The following is a 17,893-nucleotide window of genomic DNA, read 5'->3' on the forward strand; positions in this document are numbered from 1 at the left end:
TAACAGTCGTGGAGGTTGTGTGATTTGATTGTTAGCGAGAGGATTTACAATGCAGCCAAGTTAACCTTCATAAAACTGATCATGAAAAAGTAAACCGTGTTTTAGGGTTTGTATGTGTTTATACGTGCAAAATCGACTCGGATGAAAGAAAATCAAAAATCGCTTTTACATTGAAAGGCGTACACCGGAACTGGTTGTATCCAACGGTAAATTTGGGTGGCTTGATCGTTAGCTTGTCGCTTGACGATGCAGGTGAGAAGGCAAACTTTCGTCTGTTTTGGGTCACTTTCGAATTTTTCAAGAGGTTTCTTAGCCACGTTGGGTTCGTGAGGTCCACTCGCGTGTGTCGTGGTTTCCCTGCGCTCACTTTGCGACGATTCGTTGGCTCTTTTGCTTTTGGTGTGGTTAGCGTTAGCCGCTAAAGCTAAGGCTTCGATCAGAAAAGCAGACTTCACAGTCAATTCAGTTTGTCAATGAATGCTGAGTGGGAATATTATTTAATATTATATCTAATATTTGACGCTCATCTCCAATTTTTCGTACACAAAGTAGCACCTCAAAAAGAGACAAATCGAATATTTTCCAATATGAGTCCAAGTAGCGCCATCAGGAAGGACCAACATTAAAACACGCTTTTGAGTGTTTATTGTATGCGATCTTTTCGTAAAACCTCGAACATGCACATCTTGAACATTAAATATAAGAACATTGAATAATGCTTAAATAAGGATCATGTTCATAAATGATTACAATATATTATGCATAAAAATGATACAAGAATTGTGCTGAAATTAAACTAAGGTTTTAAAGACGAAACATGCATTGCACAAAAAAGTGAAATGCACTTCAAGGTGCAACAGTTTAATTAATGGACGACCATTTTTAGGATGTTCGTTACCCCTTTTTTTTAGGGTACTCCGCTCATTGATACCAATACCAATGACTGACACCACTACTACTTTTGATACATCACATTGAATGAAAAAGTGAACCCAATGACGACATTTGAAAGGAGGTCGATCCCAAGATTGCATTTTTCCTTCAAATGGCATCAATTGAATGGCAATTTTCTCTTCTTTTAATTTCAGGTTCACGGTCATAAAAAATGGCCGCCGTCATGAGTACGTGGTATCGGCCCGATATGAATGAATAGCCGGTATCGGTACTCGCCCGCGGCAAACTATTTTGATCAAGATCTCATTAAACGCAAATTGCGCAAAAGTTGTCGGCCATTTTTGGTGTGTTTTTCTTCAAGAAGAAAAAGAAGACATTTGCAAATGTTTGAAAACAACGAGCAACATTTTTGCTCGTTTTCCAACCAGGAAGTGAATCATCATCAACTTTGACATAACGTCAATTCAAGGCACGGGAACCATGTTTGTTTTTTAATCTCCGCCGCCGCGTTGCGTATTTCCAACAAACGAATGCAATATTTCAATCATGTGGAAAAAAGTGCGACGTCACATGCTGCCTTTTTTGGGTTGCAGCAGCGAGAAGAGAAGCAGCTGGAAGCGTCGCTGGAGTCGCTGATCACGCAAGTGGCGCACGTCAAGAACGCCCTCCACTCGTTCATCTTCAAGCTGGAGAACGAGTTCGAGCGCCTCACCTGGTGAGGAGGCGGCTTTCGCCTTTGCGCGCGTCTCGCATATGTCGGCCGAGCAGACGCCCCGGCGCGTGGGCAAGGAGAGCCGCGCTCGATGCGCATTGGTCGACCCTCGCCGCTCGTCGCGTCGTGCGTTTCAACCGCGCTGCGTTAGCATTGAGCTCGCTGGCTTGCGTTAGCATTGAGCTCGCTGGCTTGCGTTAGCATTGAGCTCGCTGGCTTGCGTTAGCATTGAGCTCGCTCGCTTGCGTTAGCATTGAGCTCACTCGCTTGCGTTAGCATTGAGCTCGCTGGCTTGCGTTAGCATTGAGCTCACTGGCTTGCGTTAGCATTGAGCTCGCTGGCTTGCGTTAGCATTGAGCTCACTCGCTTGCGTTAGCATTGATCTCGCTACTTGCTTGCGTGTCAGGCCGTCGGCGCTGGACAACTTTGCGCTGCTGTCGGGTCAGCTGAACACCATCAACAAGCTGCTGAAGAACGACAAGACGCCGTCGTTCCGCAACCAGCTCATCATCCCGCTGCTGCTGTCGCAAGACCGCGACGACGACTTGGCGGTGAGGCTCCGCCCCTCGCGCCCGATCGCCCGCTGCGTTTGCAATCCGGGCTTTTCTCGAGTCGGCGGCTTTTTCTTTGGCAGAAAGTGACGGAGCAGCGCGTGCCCGTCTTCAGCCATGAGATCGTCCCCGACTACCTGCGCACGAAACCCGACCCCGAGGTGGAGGAGCAGGAGAAGCAGCTCAGCGTGGAGGCGGCCCGCGTCGGACCCGAAGTCGCGCAGGTGGCCAGGCGCTTCCTTCCTTTTCTTTCTTCCCTCCTTCCTTCCTTTCTTTCTTTCCCTCTTTTTTTTCTGTCCGTCCGTCCTTTCTTCCTTCTTTCTTTCCTTTCTTCCTTCCTTCCTTTCTGCCTTCTTTTTTTCCTTCCTTTCTTCCTTTCTTTCTTTTTTCTGTCTGTCCATCCTTTCTTTCTTTCCCTCCTCCCTTCCTTTCTTTCTTTTTTCTGTACGTCTGTCCTTTCTTTCTTTCTTCTTACCTTCCTTGTTTTCTTCTTTCCCTCCTTCCTTCCGTGTTTTCTTCCTTCCTTCCTTTCTTCCTTCTTTCTTTCCTTCCCTCCTTCCTTCCTTCCTTCTTTCCCTCCTTCCTTCCTTTCTTTCTTTCCTTTTTCTGTCCGTCTGTCCTTTCTTCCTTCCTTTCTTCCTTCCTTCCTTCCTTCCTTCTTTCCCTCCTTCCTTCCTTCCTTTCTTTCTTTCTTTTTTCTGTCCGTCCTTTCTTTCTTTCTATCTTCCTTGTTTTCTTCTTTCCCTCCTTCCTTCCTTCCTTCCTTCTTTCCCTCCTTCCTTCCTTCCTTTCTTTCTTTCTTTTTTCTGTCCTTCCTTCCCTCCTCCCTTCCTTTCTTTCTTTCTTTCTTTTTTCTGTCCGTCTGTCCTTTCTTTCTTTCTTCCTACCTTCCTTGTTTTCTTCTTTCCCTCCTTCCTTCCTTCCTTCCTTCTTTCCCTCCTTCCTTCCTTCCTTTCTTTCTTTCTTTTTTCTGTCCTTCCTTCCCTCCTCCCTTCCTTTCTTTCTTTCTTTCTTTTTTCTGTCCGTCCGTCCTTTCTTTCTTTCTTCCTACCTTCCTTGTTTTCTTCTTTCCCCCCTTCCTTCTGTGTTTTCTTCCTTCCTTCCTTCCTTCCTGCCTTACTCCCACCATTCTCCTTCTCCCCACAGAAACAAATCCAGACTTTGAACAAGTTGTGTTCCAACCTGCTGGAGAAGCTCAGCAACCCGAGAGATGAGCGAGACGCAGAAAGTGCCGGTCAGTTGCATTGTCGGCGACCAATCGCTTTCATAATAAACCACTGCCCGACATTCGGCCGGCATCCCCTCGGGCGGGTTTGGGAGGAGCCGACGATTGCAAGCAGGGAAAAAAAGAGTGGATAGGAAGGAAGAAATGATGATTTGTGGAAGGCAGAAAAGAAAGGAAACGGGTCGGCGTGTGCGTTTTGTGACGTGTGCGTTTGTTTTGCTTTGTCAGCGCTGCGCCAGAACAAGTGTTGGTTCAACCCGGCCGACACCAGCGCGCTGGTGGGGGCGGTGGCCTTCGGCAAGGGCCTGTCCAAGTGCCGGCCCCCCGGCGGCTCGGCGGCGGTCCCGCCGGGCGCCATGATGCCCGGCGGACCCCCCACCTTACAGCAGGTCACCATCGGGGGCCCCGGCCAGCAGGGGCCGCTGGGAGGGGCCCCACAGCAGCAAGGGCAGCCAGGTGGGGGCGGCGTCACCGCACTTCCTGTCAAACACAAACTCGGAGGCTTTGAAATGTCGCATGTCGGTTTCTTTCAGGCAAGATGCCGGGCATCAAGACCAACATCAAGTCGGCGTCGGCCTCCATGCATCCTTACAACAGATGAAGCCACGCCCACTTGCCTGCCGCCCACCTGTCCGTCACGCGTGGCGACCGCTCGTCGCTCGCCCGCCATTAAAAGAGGACAAAAACGATTGGTCTCGTTACGTCTTTGTGTTCGACAATTGCTGTGACGTCATCCAGTTAACGTGTCACCTGACTCCGCCCACAAACGTCATGACGGAGATGGCGCCTTCTGCTGGCTGACGATGATGTCTGAAAAATCAACATCGACGGGTTGGGTTTCAAGTGTTCGCCAGCGTTGTTACAAAGAGTCGGTTTCAAACTAGAGATTTTCTTATTCGGGTTTTAAACTTGAAGGTTGCAAAGTGTTTTAAACTAAACTGAGGATTTCAAACTGTGGAAGGGTTTTGAAGTAAGGTTTATAATTAGGGTTTCCTATTGTCAACAAAGTTCAATTGTGGCTGAAGGTTACAACAAAACTCAAGACACCAACACGCGCGCGCACGCACGCACGCACCCGTAGAGGCTAATTCGCGGAAGCCGCCGACTTTCAGCCACTAAATTAAACCCTCCACAAAAAGTCAAAGCAAATCTCGCGCGTTAGCGTCCGCACCGCATCAACGTCACGAGGGACGCGCTTGCCGAGGGGTAAGGTTAAGGGTTCGGGAAAATTGGGTTTTTCCTCATGTTTAGGGTTTCAATTGAGCAGAGGTGGACATTCGGGAAGGTCGGTCAATCACGCGAAGGTTGCCCACTTCTGGTGGACACGCCCACTTCTGCCGCGCAGTGGGAAATTACGGCATCACGTTGATGCTATGAATAAACGCTGCAAATGATCACAGCCTGCATCGCGTCAGAGGTGCGACGTGATTGAAGTGGCGTGACGTCATCGGACGCCGCAGCTGAGGAATCGTTTGCATTTTCGAGCTAAATAGCCAATCCGTGATCTCCATTTGACAAACTGCACTTCAATTGAGTTCAATTGGCTTTTACTTCTTCACAATTATAAAGCCTGCATTTGACTTGCTTGTATTTTTAATATGTTTGGAACTTGACTTCATGAAACCATCACCGTGTCACAAAAGGTGTTATGCAGTACGCTGTATCTACAGATAGGTGTCAGTAATTATCAGAATTCCATGCGATCCTGACAAAAAAACGGCTATTGCTGACGGGAGGTCCGTCAATCCGTCAATGACGGGTGGGCGTCAACAATCATTTAACAATCACTAATACTTTGCACACGAAAGTGTGAGACCAAAAAAAAAAGTGAAAAAACATGATTGCAAATTTAAGTAAACAAAGTGATTTTGAGCCTTGAGCATTTACCACAAATAAAATTGGAAAATTCGAAGATTTATTTTATTTTAAAGTCAATTCACAAACAAGGGTCATTCATTGTATGAGAAAACAATAAAAAGTGAAGAGTGAACAAAAGAGAATTTCAGCAGTAAAAAAGTTATCTAAATTTTTTGAAAAATTATGAAAACAGAAAGTTAATATTTTAACTGTAAAAACCAATTTTATGAAAATCATTTGAACAATTAGGTGGAAAGAATTCAGTGAAGTATGGTGAAAAAGATGTGATTTTATGGCAATCAAATTTAAAAATGTCTCATTTGTCGCTGCAGTTGCGCGAACCGGCGACTGGACGCCGCCGCCCCCTGCTGGCCGCTTGTCGGCATTGCCAGTTCGCTGGCGTTGAAAAGACCTGCGGGCAGACAAAAGCCGTCATTGGAACAGAACTTCTGCTCGCCGTCTGCAGTTTGGAAGTGGACTCGCGGACAAACGTGGGCGCTTCCAGTCTCACCTGCGGATTCACAAGTGGCGGGAGAATTTGCCGGGCTGCCGAACGCTGCCGGTACCGCGTCGACGGCGGTTCTGGCGGCGGAAACGTTGGCTTCTTCCTGGAACCTGCCGATGTTTTTCTTGTAGCGGATCCGTTTGTTGCCGAACCAGTTGGAGACCTAAGTGCAAAAAGGGGCCATTTTACAAATGGACACAAACGTTTTATCAAAACTAAATTGGAAAAATAATTGGACAAATATCATTTGAGGTCAAATAGAGAGATGTGACCAAAACAGAAACAAGATGGGAAAATATTTGTACTTTTAGATGCAAAAAGTTCGTTTCGGCAATGATGCTCAGGTTATTATTATTATTATTACATTTTAGGGAATACAAATGTGAGAATTATTATTATAGGAAAAATGTATGAAAGCTCAAATTTGGTTCAAAACAAAAAGTAGTAAATGGGAAGTAAATATTTTAGATTTAAAAAAAAAAGTGCATTTACAAAAAATAAAATGGCAAAATTATAAGAAAGGTACAATTAAGACAGTAAAAAAAATCTACAAATAAGAAAGTTTAACTGAAAATAATGAGAATGTATTTTGTAATTTTAGACACTCCAATTGGAAAAAGGTACAACAATTTCATTATTAAAACGTAAGAGAAAACTGGATGAAAAATGGAAGACTTTATTCTATATCATAGCAATAAAATATGAAAAGGTCCAAATGTGAATTTGCGGTGATTCGCCAGCAGTCCAATTGTTGGCGCTGGCGCGCGTACCTGCGGAACGCTGATGTGGCACTTTCTGGCCAGCTCCACCTTGGCGTCCTCGCTGGGGTAGGGGCTGCTCAGGTGCGAGTAGAAATACTCGTTGAGGATCTCGGTGGCCTGCTTATTGAATTTGCGCCTTTTGCATCTGTCCGCAAACAAACAAACAAACAAACAAACATACAAACAAACAAACGTTAGCCACCGACGGCAAATCAACTCAAGTTGGAGGATGAGGAGAAGTCGGAATTTGGCAACAAAGTGCAAAACCAAGAAAACTGCCGAGAAAAAAGTTGAGGATGAGAATGGAAAGCATCATTTGAAGTATTGAAAACAAAGATGTATGCAAACGAGCTGGATGCAAATAAGGCACATGCAAAATGTGAGCAAGAAAATGATGATTTTGATCATCCATGAGGATTTTGTGGATTATGCAACAGAGAAGAAAACAATTAAAAAGTATCCACCCGTCCTGGCGCAATGTTGAGCGCAGGACGACGACGGCCTGGCAGTTGCTGCGTTTGAGCTGCATGTGAATGGTTCGAAACTTGCGCTGGACGGCGCCCGCCATCACGTCCATCTCCTCGCACGACACCGGACGCGTGCGTGCGAGGTTCAGCACGTGCGTCGTGAACTCGCTGCACGCCTGAGCCGCCGCACACACACGCACACGAACACGCGCATCTGGAATGAGGTTTTGGCGCTCATCGTCATCGTTTACCAACAAGCGGCGCTCACCTGCTGGTGCTTGCGGAGTTCCACGCGGTAGATTTGCCGGATCTGCGTCAGTTTTTGTCGGGAGTCCGAGCCGTCGGGACCAGCCCCGCCCCCCGCCGGGTCCCCGCCCATCTCGGGGCTGGCCACGCCCTCCGCCCGCAGCATGCGCTCCAGGCCGCTCACCTGAGCGTCCCACGCGTCTTCGTCATCTTCGTCATCTTCGCGGGTCGCCCGAAAGCTCAGCGCTGAAACGCACACACGTACGACAACATCCAAAGGAAATCAATGCATTTCCGCTTCCTGTATGCGTCCCAATACTTTTGCACAAAACGCGCTGTGATCTTCTCTTCGTTCCACTCCATTCATTTGATTTGTGTTTGCAGTGAGGCTGCCTGCCGCGAGCGAGTTGATTGCATCATCACCACCATCACCATCATCATCATCATCATCATCATCTTCATCCTCTTGCTCACGAGGCTGCCATGTGCGGGCGTACCTGTTTGCTCTCTGACGTCACAGCGTACGTTGAAGAGCGCCGGCGGCTTCGAGCGCTGCCGGTCGACTTCCTGTTTCCTGCAACACACCATCACAAAGAGGTCACATTTTATTGCAAGATGTCCGATTGACAACATCGACAACAATCTCCGAAACGCGTCTCATTATTTATGATATCATTTTATTGAATAACATTCAACAAATGTTGTCCGTTGTTTGGAATTTGTCTGGAAATCAAGCTTGTTTTAAAAATACGAGTGTTGATCATTTGGAAGATGGATGAAATAGAACGTAATCATCAATACATTTATATATTTTTCATCAACATTTGCAAATAGAAACGATGCTCTTAATCGTCAATATTTGGTGACAAAATACAAGTAAGAAAAAACACAAAGCGTTGTTGCTACAAAAATATCATTTGATTGATCGTCATGTCATTCATAAATCTCTCATATTATTTACATCCCATTTGCAAATGTCAAGCTAATCCTCTGCTCGTCGTTCTTCATCATCATCATCATCATTTGAATTCATTATTCGAATCCAATCATGTGTTCCAGTTGAGTACTTTTAAACATTTTATTAAGGTTTCAACATTAACAGTCATTAGAAGTATACAGTATTTGGTTTTGCAATATAACTTTTAACATTTTTTTTTCACTTTGAACTCACTTTTTTAGCATTTCAAAAGTTAACTTAAACCTTCTCAACACATTCGAATACTAATGTCATTTGTGCATAAACATGAAATGCATTCAAATAAGCTTTGCACGCCTTTCTTGACACTTTCAAAAGCTGGAAAAATCACTTTTTTTTTTTAATCCAAATTTGGATGATGTCACATGACTTGGTGTGCGTGCGTGCGTGCGCGTCACCTGGCCTGCGCGTGCTCGAGACTTTGCTGAGTGACGTCGATGACGTGTGGCAAGACGTCGGCGTTGCTGTCGTCCGTTTTCCCGCCATCGTCGCCGTCATTTCCGGCTGCGGCGTGCGCGTGCACCAGCCGCGGATGATGTTCGTCCATCGCGCACGCGTGCACACGCGTACACATTCTCCCGGCTGGCGGCTGCCTTTGAAGAACAAAAAGAAGACTCGCTTAATTATTTACCGCGCTTTTATAGTCCACGCCGCTGGCACGCTCCGCCCACAAAGCATGACTCTCAATGGGGGAGGAACCTTAGGAACAGTGACGTCACAAGCCAACATCATGAATATGCTAATGAAGCACACCATTAAACATGCTAATGAGCCTCAAGCAACCATTGAAGTATGCAAATGAGGCTGAGAGAACAAGCGGTCATTGCCATATGCTAATGAGGCTCGGTCCAATGAGAGGTTGTTGCAGAGCCTGATTAGCATTATTCAAATGAGCTCAGGATCCCGGGAAGCTGGGAAGGTTTCCAGATGTGCAAATGAGCACGCAAGCGCGTGTTGGCGGGCGAATTAGCGGCGGGAAGCGAACGGTCAGCAGCACGCGGCCTGCAAGGGGGCCCCCTGCTGGCTGGGGGGGAGCATCGCCGATGACCTGCATTGGAAGCCTTGTGACCTCTGCTGGTCACAAGGTCATCTCCACCAATCACATGTCCCCTTCCACCTGCGCTCTTTTCGATTCTTCCAATTTCGATCATCTCCTTACAGGTTCGAAGAATTGGAGAATCGTGCGTTGATAGAAACGATTGACTTGATTGCATCCGAAATGTTTGAAAATGTGAAACGAGACAAACGACAGAAGAACACGTGATGACGTGAGGAAATGACGAGACGATGAACGGAGACAACCGTGCAAGCAAAACAACTCGTCGTCGTCGTCGTGTGGAGACGACGCAGGATTATTATTATTATAGTTTTGGAATTTGCATTTTAGTTAGCTTTGATTTTGCTTAGAATTTAGTTTTTTAAATGTAGTCAGTTTTTGTTTCGTTTTCAGGGTGCTTCTTTTAGTGTTTATTAAATCTTTTTAGTTTCGGTATTAGTTTTCATTTTTTTCGTAGGTTTTTTTCATACTAAAATGAAATGGAGTTGCATATCCACTACAGTAGGTGGCAGTGGCGCTCTCATGGTCTTGACAGACAAATGTTTATATTTCTAGTCGAGGTGGGAACACAAAATATTTTCTTCTTCCTGGCTGGACGTGTGGTATGCAAGCAAAAATCTTTGAGAAGCTCGGGTTACAAATTCTCTGTGTCACGACGTCCCGACACGTTTCAAAATGGCCGAGCGGAACTCATGAATGCCATAGTTGGGCTGTTATTTTTTTTTACTCTTAACAGCAACAAAGCAACGTGTCATCATTGGATGTTGTGACTTTTTTCATGTCATTTTGTCACTTTCACAAAGTCGGGCTGCCCCCATTACACACACGCCGCCTCATCTCGTGTGTGTGCGTGTTGCGATTTAATTAAATGCCAGCCAGTAATTGCAAAGTTTCAATTAACCGGCTTTAATTGAAAGAGCAGATTTTAAATGTTCTATTATAAATTCAATTACTTCAACATTCATCATAATGATTGCAATCATTTTGCTCATTAAGCTTTTTTTCCCCATTCACTTGGCGCCACGCACACGCGCGCACGCGCGCACGCGCACACACATGTGCACGCGCGCCACTACAACGCGAGACCTCCGCTCGCTTTTGAATTCAGCTGCGAGGTCAAGAATGAGCTCACTCACGAGCAGGCTAACGATGCTAGCTAGCTAGCCCAAAAGCGGGCAAAAACGTCACAGTGGGCGTCATCGCGTTTCGCTAACGTGACAAAAGTTTGCAAAACGATGCTGACGTCATGGCGAGCCAGCAGAAGAGCCAACAAACAGATGAGAAAAAAGGAACCGAACAAGCAGATTGTTGAGAAGAAACGAAAACCAGGTCATGGATGTTGGATTGGTGACGTCATTGCAGGCGTGACCTTGAGAGTGCGTTGGAAGCAAACATGTCCGAGGTGAACACGTGAAATGAAGAAAAAAAAGAAAGTGATGTCATGACCTGCGAGTGTTTCACTCGCTGGTCAACTTTGTTCATCGGCTCCCGAAGAAGACGAAGCGTCGGCTCACGAGGTCAAGCAACGAGGTCAAGCAACGAGGTCAAGCAATGAGGTCAAGCAACGAGGTCAAGCAACGAGGTCAAGCAAAATCAAGCCAAAAGTTCCGCTGCATTTGTGAGCACAAAGCCACAATGAAAGCAGACAAATGAGCGCTTTCGGTCCCAGGATGCTTGTTGCTATGGCGACACGCTCCCGCCCACTTTTCATTTCGACACCACTCAAAAGAATTTCATTATCAGAAGCATATTTTTTTTTTGGGGCATCCAAGGATAATGTCTGAATGTATGCCTGACATTTGGATCCGAGTGGCCGAAACGTGAGACGGCTGAGAAAATAACATATTCGTATATTTGAGAAATGAAAAATGAAAAAATGACGGCAACATAAGCACACGTGACCAAAATGACGCCTCCTCCACATTTCAGGTGTGAGGAGCACAGGTGTGTCCAATCCAGATCCACAAAGTCAAGTGAGTCACAGGTGCGCCCAACGCCAGGTCAAGCCGGTACCACTTTTGACTTTCTGGACCTGGACCCATCTTTGTCTGTTCTGTACATTTGTTTGGTCATCTTAAATAAGTAAGGGAACAAAAAAATAAAATATTAATAAAAGAATTGAAGAAGGCTGCTCACGTCATTGACTGAAACAGCAACTATTTTAATTTTAAGCAGAAAAAAACCCGGATGCATAAAAAAAAAGAAAAAATAAGTAAATGTGGAGTAACAGCGCCATCTTGTGGTCGATGACGTCAGTCACAGACAAGTCACCCACGCCGATACAAAGAAATACTGTTTTACAAAAAGAACGCCATCTTCGAGCTAAACTTGTGACGTCATTGTCCAGAGTCAGCCATGACGTCACAAGCCTACGCATGCATGCGTTGCCGCGAGGCCGAGCTAAAGCGCGCGGTGACGTCACCACGGCTCGCCGCACTGGCCCACAGGCCGGCGTGCGCGTGACGTCACCGTCACGTGACCTTGGCAAGACGGCAGCAATATTTGGAATCTTCCGCTTATTCTTCTTTTCATGAGTTTGATGGTGATTGCCGTGTGCGGCGCGAATGTGGACTCAAAGTCCAGTTGACCTCCAAGTGGGCTAATTGAGAGCAAACTTGCACGTGCGGGACCTTGGCGTCGCACGTGGAATTTGACAGCTGCTTCATGGGTGAGCGACGCGGACAACCAGCGGAGCTCATTTGCATATTGACAGACACATCGAACAAGCATTTGCACATTTGCAAGCAGCTCATTTGCATATTGACAGACACATGCCACCAGCTCATCTTCTGTCACATTAGCGAACATTTTCTCATGTTATCACTTGTTTATTGGCAAATTCTCGTTCTGGATTCATCATGTCTCACATCCTGCACCCCCCCAACCCCCCCAAATAAAAGCCAAAAGGATTGTTTTCGTTGCTTTGCATTTACCTTCTGTCCTCGTTTGTGTAGTTAGTCCATAGAAAGCCTTTCCTTGTCAACAAAAAGTCGAACAAGGCAAGTCCAACTGGTCATGACGTCAGCAGCCCAATGATTTCTTCCTCGCATTGGTGGGAAGCCGCCGCCAGGGCACCCTTTGTCCACCAGATGTCGCTGTTCGAGCACAGATGCGCGCTGTTGCCTTCATTGGGCTGTAAAACTTGCAAGCGAACACTTTGATTCATTCATCCCGCCCCGCCCCGCCCCGCCCCGCCCCCAATAAAACTGGCCGGCCAATGGTTGTCACGGCAACGCGAGACGAAACATTCCCAACGCACACGTGCGATTCGGCGTTTTTGTTTGGTCTCACGGTCACACATGACGCAAGTTCACGTGACGCACACAAAGCCTATGGATCAATGAGGCGAGGAATTGATAGATGGATTTCGTGTGTGCGCGCAGACAAAGTTGAGCAGGCGCGCCCCCGCCCCCAATGAGGCGCGGTCATGTGTGGCCAATCGGAGGCGACGAGCACGAGCGTAAAAAGCCGCGGACAGGGCAGGAATGATTGACAGCTTCAGTTCGCCTCCTCAGCTTCTTCATCGTCGTCTGCTCCTCTTCCTCCTCTTCCTCCTCTTCCTCCTCTTCTTCCTCGCGCAGATTGCAAGTTGTGAGCATGTCGACCGCAGCCAGCACCAAACTCAACAAGGCCGTCAGGCAGCAGTACCTGGACCTCCCCCAAGGAGACAAGGTCCAGGCCACCTACATCTGGATCGACGGCTCCGGAGAAGGTCTGCGCTCAAAGACCCGCACCCTGGACTCGGGACTCAAAAGCGTCCAAGGTCAGTCGGCTCGCATCCATTCATGTGCGTTCATGATTTATAAACTTGTAATTACATTGTTGGATGTCGTCATCTAACCTTGTCATTGTTCATGTTATGAACAAATAGTTCAATTACATTCATAATATCGTTTTTTGAATTGAAATCTTTATTTACAATGTGAACTGACAAATCCAAATCAACCTTCCCAAACAGTTAAATAAAGTTCAATTCTGAGTTATTGTTATGTTATTACAAACATGTCATTTTCAGTCATGTTATAAGATGTCATTCAACTTAGTTTTATGAATTTAAGGGACTAAGGTGAATTATAACTGACCGTATAATGACATTTGTATGTACTTTGATTGTTTCCGTTTCAAGTAGTAATATTTGGAAACGTGCTTAGATTCATCGACTGCGAGGTTATTAAAAGTACAATCTATATTTATATGTACATTTTAACATTTGTATTTACATCCTTGTCATTACATTGTTATAAATGTGTTATTACATATTTCGACATTGCATTGTTATAAAGATGCAATTATGTTATGCAAATGTCATGAATTAATTTTTAATTTGTAAAGACGTTGCTATTATTTATGTTGATGTCATTGGGAGCACAAAAATATGATTAAGAAAACACGGATGTCATACTAACGTGTTATTACCGTCATGTGATGATGACCATGTCATGATGTTGCATGAAAATGACGGATGCGCGCCAGATGTTCCCGAGTGGAACTTTGACGGTTCGAGCACATTCCAGTCCGAAGGCTCCAACAGCGACATGTTCCTGATCCCGGTCGCCATCTTCCGGGACCCCTTCAGGAAAGACCCCAACAAGCTGGTCCTGTGTGAGGTGCTTAACTACGACAAAGAACCCGCAGGTACGTTCGCAGACCGGGTGCTGAGATCCCAGAGAAGGAAGTTCTGGTCCCATGGCAACGATTCAGTCCCGAGAAAAGGGGGTGCCACGTTTGTAGTCCACTGAGGAAGTTGTAGTTCCAAGAGATGGTTGTCGTCTGAAGGGAAGGTTGAAGTCCAGAGAGGAAGTTCTAATTCCGAGGGATGGTGATAGTCGAAAAGAAGGTCCTGGTCCAGGGACAATGTTGGGTCCAGAGGCGGAGCTCTCGCTGTGGACAAGGTTCTGGTCCCAAGAGAAGCTTGCGGTCCCGTGAGAAGGCTCTTTTTTTTGGGAGAGAAATCCTGCTACCATTTTAAAAAGAAGGTTCTGCAGGTAGTCCGGGACAGGGTTCTAGTCCTGAGATACGGTACCAGTCCTGGGAGGTGTTAATCCTAAGAAAAAAAAGGGTTTGGGTCCTGAGAGAGTTTTTCTTAGTTTTGATCGTCTTTAGTTTTGTTTTCTGCTCGTAAAAAGAACGACAGAATTGACCACCGCACGACGGCAACATTTCTGTCTTCAAATCTTTAGTTTATCCCGACCAAGTGTCCAAACGGGTTTTTCGGCTTCCATCTTGTTGCCCAATGCAGGAGACCTTCTTTCCTCTTCTTGTCAACTCTTTAGCGTCATTTTTCTCCGGCCTAACATTCTTGTGTCGGTCCGCATACAAGACGGAAGAAAAATTGCTTGTGTCTGCTCCGCCCCCTCAGCGACCAATCTTCGAGACAGGTGCCGTCGCGTCATGAGCGCGGTGGAGGCGGAGCATCCCTGGTTCGGGATGGAGCAGGAGTACACGCTGCTGGGCGCCGACCGCCACCCGTTCGGATGGCCCCGCAACGGCTTCCCGGGACCCCAAGGTGAGCAACGCGCCGGCCGCGCCGCGGCGAGCAATTTGCCGGCCGCTTGTCAACGAGCGGCCGTCGCTACGCTGCCCGCAGGTCCGTACTACTGCGGCGTCGGCGCCGACAAGGCGTACGGGCGCGACGCGGTGGAGGCTCACTACCGAGGCTGCTTGTACGCCGGGGTGAAAATCTGCGGCTCCAACGCCGAGGTCATGCCGGCGCAGGTAAGGGGTGTGACCTCTGAGTGTGAGTTGGGGTGGGGGGGGGGGGTGGAAGGGGGGGGGGGGGTTGATGCAAGCGCCCGATGGGCACAGACGACCACAGCCTGAAGGCACGAAGGCTTTTTGTCGGGTTAGAGCCTCAGTGGCTGCCTGCGAACGTAGCATCCTCCCGCTTTCGGTCGGGGGTTCGCACTTTTGTTTGCGCGCTCGCACCCGAGCGCCTCAATTCCACCGACACGCCAAGTGAGGAAGCAAGAGTGCAAAAGCAGTTGCGAAGAGAATCGGGACTGAGAATCCGTCTGGAACCGCTCCCCGGGTCGAGAATGAGATCCCGCCCCGAATGGACCAGTTCCAAGCAGTTTGGGGTCACGAGTGAGAGGAAAATAGCCAAGTGGTTGAAAAAGGGAACGACGGCAGAGTTGAAGGTCTCGGTCTTCCCGGATCTTTGCCGCCGAGGTGGTCCGGGCACGCGGCACCGGGGAAATCCTAAGTACTGGACCAACCGTGTCTCCAGGTTGACCAGGGAACTCCCGGCGTCCTCTCACAAGCGCTGGAAGAAGTGGCTGGGGAGACCCGAGTCTGGGCTTTTCAACTCCGGTTGCTGGTCCTGCGATCCGACTCGGGATGAGCAAAAGAAGATGGACGGGCACGTTGCACTTAGCCTGTTTATTTTTCTTTCCTTTTTTTAAAATCATGCAAGTGAGAATTGTTGCGCAACTTGCGGAATGCGGGCCGCGTGGTCACGTTGGTGTTGTGCTGCATTTCCAGTGGGAGTTCCAGGTGGGGCCGTGCGAGGGCATCGCCATGGGCGACCATCTTTGGATGGCGCGCTACATTCTGCATCGCGTGTGTGAAGACTTTGGCCTGATTGTGTCCTTTGACCCCAAGCCCATACCAGGAAACTGGAACGGAGCAGGGTGCCACACCAACTTCAGCACCCAGGACATGCGGCAGGACGGAGGACTCAAGTGAGTACCGCGCACGGGCACGCACTCTTGGGACGACGACCTTTTGTCGAACCTTCTCTCGGAACAAAAACCGCACCAGCGGTTAGAACCTTCAACTCGATCGTAAGGTGGCTTAGGGTCAATATCGCCTTCTCTTGGAGCCCATTGACTCCCTCGAGAGTAGAATCGTTGCTTGCAACTGAACCAGGTCTCTGGGGACTCGAACCTTCGTCTGAGAATCTGCCTTAAAACGACGTCTCGTTTTTTTTTTTTAAATGTTGTGCCCAGGGTGATCGAGGCGGCCATCGAGCGTCTGGCCAAGCGCCACCACTTCCACATTCGCGCCTACGACCCCAAAGGCGGTCTGGACAACGCCCGGCGCCTGACGGGCCACCACGAGACCTCCAACATCGATCAGTTCTCTGCCGGCGTGGCCAACCGCGGCGCCAGCATCCGAATCCCGCGGGCCGTAGGTGAGGACCAAAAGGGCTACTTCGAGGACCGCCGCCCGTCCGCCAACTGCGACCCGTACGTGGTCACCGAGGCGCTGGTACGAACCTGCCTGTTGAAGGAGGAGGGGGAGGAGTCTGGAGAGTGCAACCAATAATGTGGCACCCTCGCTAGAAATGTGACCCACCAGCGACAGTTGACGTTTTCTACTTCCTCCCCCCCCCCCGCTTTTTTTTTTTTTACTGCTTTCTGTTCTTTAATAAACTTGCCGCCCCCTTTGACGCTTGCTTGGTAGGTCACATGACTGCTCTTCTAGATTCGGATTGCACAGCACGATACAATCGATAGACTCGAACTTTCCTTGTGACTAAAAGTCGACTTTTGGAACTAGAATCTTCTTCTCGGGATTAAACGCTTCCTTTGGGACGAGAATCTCCTCCGGCACGCAACCTTCTCTCAGGACGAGGACCCGACACGAACCTGCCTGTTGGCGCAGGGGAAAGGAATTTGCAGAGCACAGCCAAAGATGCGACGCCCTCGTCGATCACGTGACCGACCTGCCGCGACCTTCCCGCGACTTTCCCGCGACTTTCCTGCGACTTTCCCGCATGCCGCCCACAGGGGAGGAAAAGTTGCCAGCTTCCATTCTTTCATGGTTCACTGCCACGGACGTCTGCGACAGTCAAGCGGAACGCAACCGTTCTCGGCCGCAGACGTGGAAACGATCTCTCGTTGGGTTGGCGCCAACCAAGGTTCGACTCGGCTTGTGTGAATTTCAAGCTGGCAAGCCACCGACGGCGGCGCCGCAGCACTTTGGATCGCAGATCAGCGCAGCTTTCCGCTCGAATATTTAGGGGTGTCTTGACTTGTTCTGCCCGTTAAGAGGCAGAGAAATGCCAACACGTCGCAGGTCGGACGAGATTAGCCGCCTCCCATTCGAGCGGACGGTTTAAAAGTATGCGTCGTGGTAAGTCGTCCAAAAATGGAGGAGGAAAAAAGGCTCAAGTTAAAAAGGCGGAGTCAGCATGATGTTCCAGAGGTGCACATCTGTCAATAAATGTTGCCACTCGAAAGCCGTTCTCAGTCTCGCGTTTGTAAAATTGCCGTCAAAATCGTTGTTTCTTTTCACAAAAACGTTTTGGCGGAAGCAACCGATGTTGGAAGGAAAAAAGGATCGGCAACAATTTTCAACTCATAAAATGCAACGCTACGTTACAAGACGGCGGGTGTTGACGGTTCAAACCAGAGGTCAGCTCTACTCAACCACACGCGGCGGCCATTGGGACCGTTTCCAACGGAAAGAAAGGAAAAAAAATTGCCATTCGTCGTGAGGATGACGTCAAACGTCACGACTCGCCAAAAGGAGCATTTCAGCGTCCCGACATTTATTGAACATTCCTGATTAGCATCGATCAATTACCAGCGGCTCACTTGCGCCGCCTGCTTGGTGCAAATGCAAACAACATGTCGGTTAGCAATTGCGCAACACCGCCAGATGACGCAACGTACTTCAATTGCTTTTGGCTAAATACA

General features: G+C 48.1%; 3 protein-coding genes across 4 annotated transcripts; 2 read left to right on the top strand and 1 right to left on the bottom strand.

The window, feature by feature from the left end:
* The first annotated feature begins 148 nt into the window (after positions 1–148).
* med8 (mediator complex subunit 8) lies at positions 149–4,071 on the top strand. Its single transcript, XM_086090258.1, has 7 exons — positions 149–252; positions 1,488–1,609; positions 2,013–2,157; positions 2,241–2,381; positions 3,304–3,391; positions 3,611–3,838; positions 3,916–4,071. Exons 1-7 carry the CDS (start codon positions 247–249, stop codon positions 3,981–3,983), a joined length of 798 nt encoding a protein of 265 aa, XP_085946384.1. The 5' UTR covers positions 149–246; the 3' UTR covers positions 3,984–4,071.
* A 1,222-nt stretch (positions 4,072–5,293) lies between these two features.
* LOC147166650 (pre-B-cell leukemia transcription factor 1-like) lies at positions 5,294–12,260 on the bottom strand. The gene is made up of 8 exons (XM_086090257.1): positions 12,185–12,260; positions 8,593–8,787; positions 7,716–7,792; positions 7,241–7,464; positions 6,970–7,148; positions 6,515–6,650; positions 5,751–5,907; positions 5,294–5,651 (listed from the first exon to the last, which is right to left on the bottom strand). Exons 2-8 carry the CDS (start codon positions 8,766–8,768, stop codon positions 5,545–5,547), a joined length of 1,056 nt encoding a protein of 351 aa, XP_085946383.1. The 5' UTR covers positions 8,769–8,787; positions 12,185–12,260; the 3' UTR covers positions 5,294–5,544.
* Positions 11,727–17,433, top strand: LOC147166651 (glutamine synthetase-like). Of its 2 annotated transcripts, XM_086090256.1 has the most exons (7): positions 11,727–11,919; positions 12,833–13,014; positions 13,725–13,886; positions 14,611–14,757; positions 14,839–14,966; positions 15,732–15,931; positions 16,199–17,433. In XM_086090256.1, the coding sequence occupies exons 2-7, from the start codon at positions 12,849–12,851 to the stop codon at positions 16,515–16,517; spliced, it is 1,122 nt and encodes a 373-aa protein (XP_085946382.1). In that variant the 5' UTR covers positions 11,727–11,919; positions 12,833–12,848; the 3' UTR covers positions 16,518–17,433. The 2 variants fall into 2 exon arrangements, with proteins under 2 accessions (XP_085946382.1, XP_085946379.1); XM_086090253.1 differs by lacking the exon at positions 11,727–11,919 and having other exon boundaries at positions 12,653–13,014.
* Positions 17,434–17,893: the final 460 nt, after the last annotated feature.

This window comes from Leptonotus elevatus, chromosome 11, assembly GCF_054856555.1.
Source record: "Leptonotus elevatus isolate MCC_2025b chromosome 11, RoL_Lele_1.0, whole genome shotgun sequence".
Lineage (NCBI taxonomy): Eukaryota > Metazoa > Chordata > Actinopteri > Syngnathiformes > Syngnathidae > Leptonotus > Leptonotus elevatus.

Excerpts from the sequence above, each read along its gene's own strand:
- med8 (XM_086090258.1), top strand. Across the intron at positions 2,382-3,303 it reads TCGGACCCGAAGTCGCGCAG|AAACAAATCCAGACTTTGAA; the intron begins GTGGCCAGGCGC and ends TTCTCCCCACAG. Across the intron at positions 3,392-3,610 it reads GCGAGACGCAGAAAGTGCCG|CGCTGCGCCAGAACAAGTGT; the intron begins GTCAGTTGCATT and ends TTGCTTTGTCAG.
- LOC147166650 (XM_086090257.1), bottom strand. The coding sequence starts at position 8,768 with ATGTGTACGCGTGTGCACGCGTGCGCGATGGACGAACATCATCCGCGG. Across the intron at positions 7,793-8,592 it reads CTCGAGCACGCGCAGGCCAG|GAAACAGGAAGTCGACCGGC; the intron begins GTGACGCGCACG and ends GGTGTGTTGCAG. Across the intron at positions 7,465-7,715 it reads TGACGTCAGAGAGCAAACAG|CGCTGAGCTTTCGGGCGACC; the intron begins GTACGCCCGCAC and ends TGTGCGTTTCAG.
- LOC147166651 (XM_086090256.1), top strand. The coding sequence starts at position 12,849 with ATGTCGACCGCAGCCAGCACCAAACTCAACAAGGCCGTCAGGCAGCAG. Across the intron at positions 13,887-14,610 it reads CTACGACAAAGAACCCGCAG|CGACCAATCTTCGAGACAGG; the intron begins GTACGTTCGCAG and ends CCGCCCCCTCAG. Across the intron at positions 15,932-16,198 it reads CGGCAGGACGGAGGACTCAA|GGTGATCGAGGCGGCCATCG; the intron begins GTGAGTACCGCG and ends TGTTGTGCCCAG.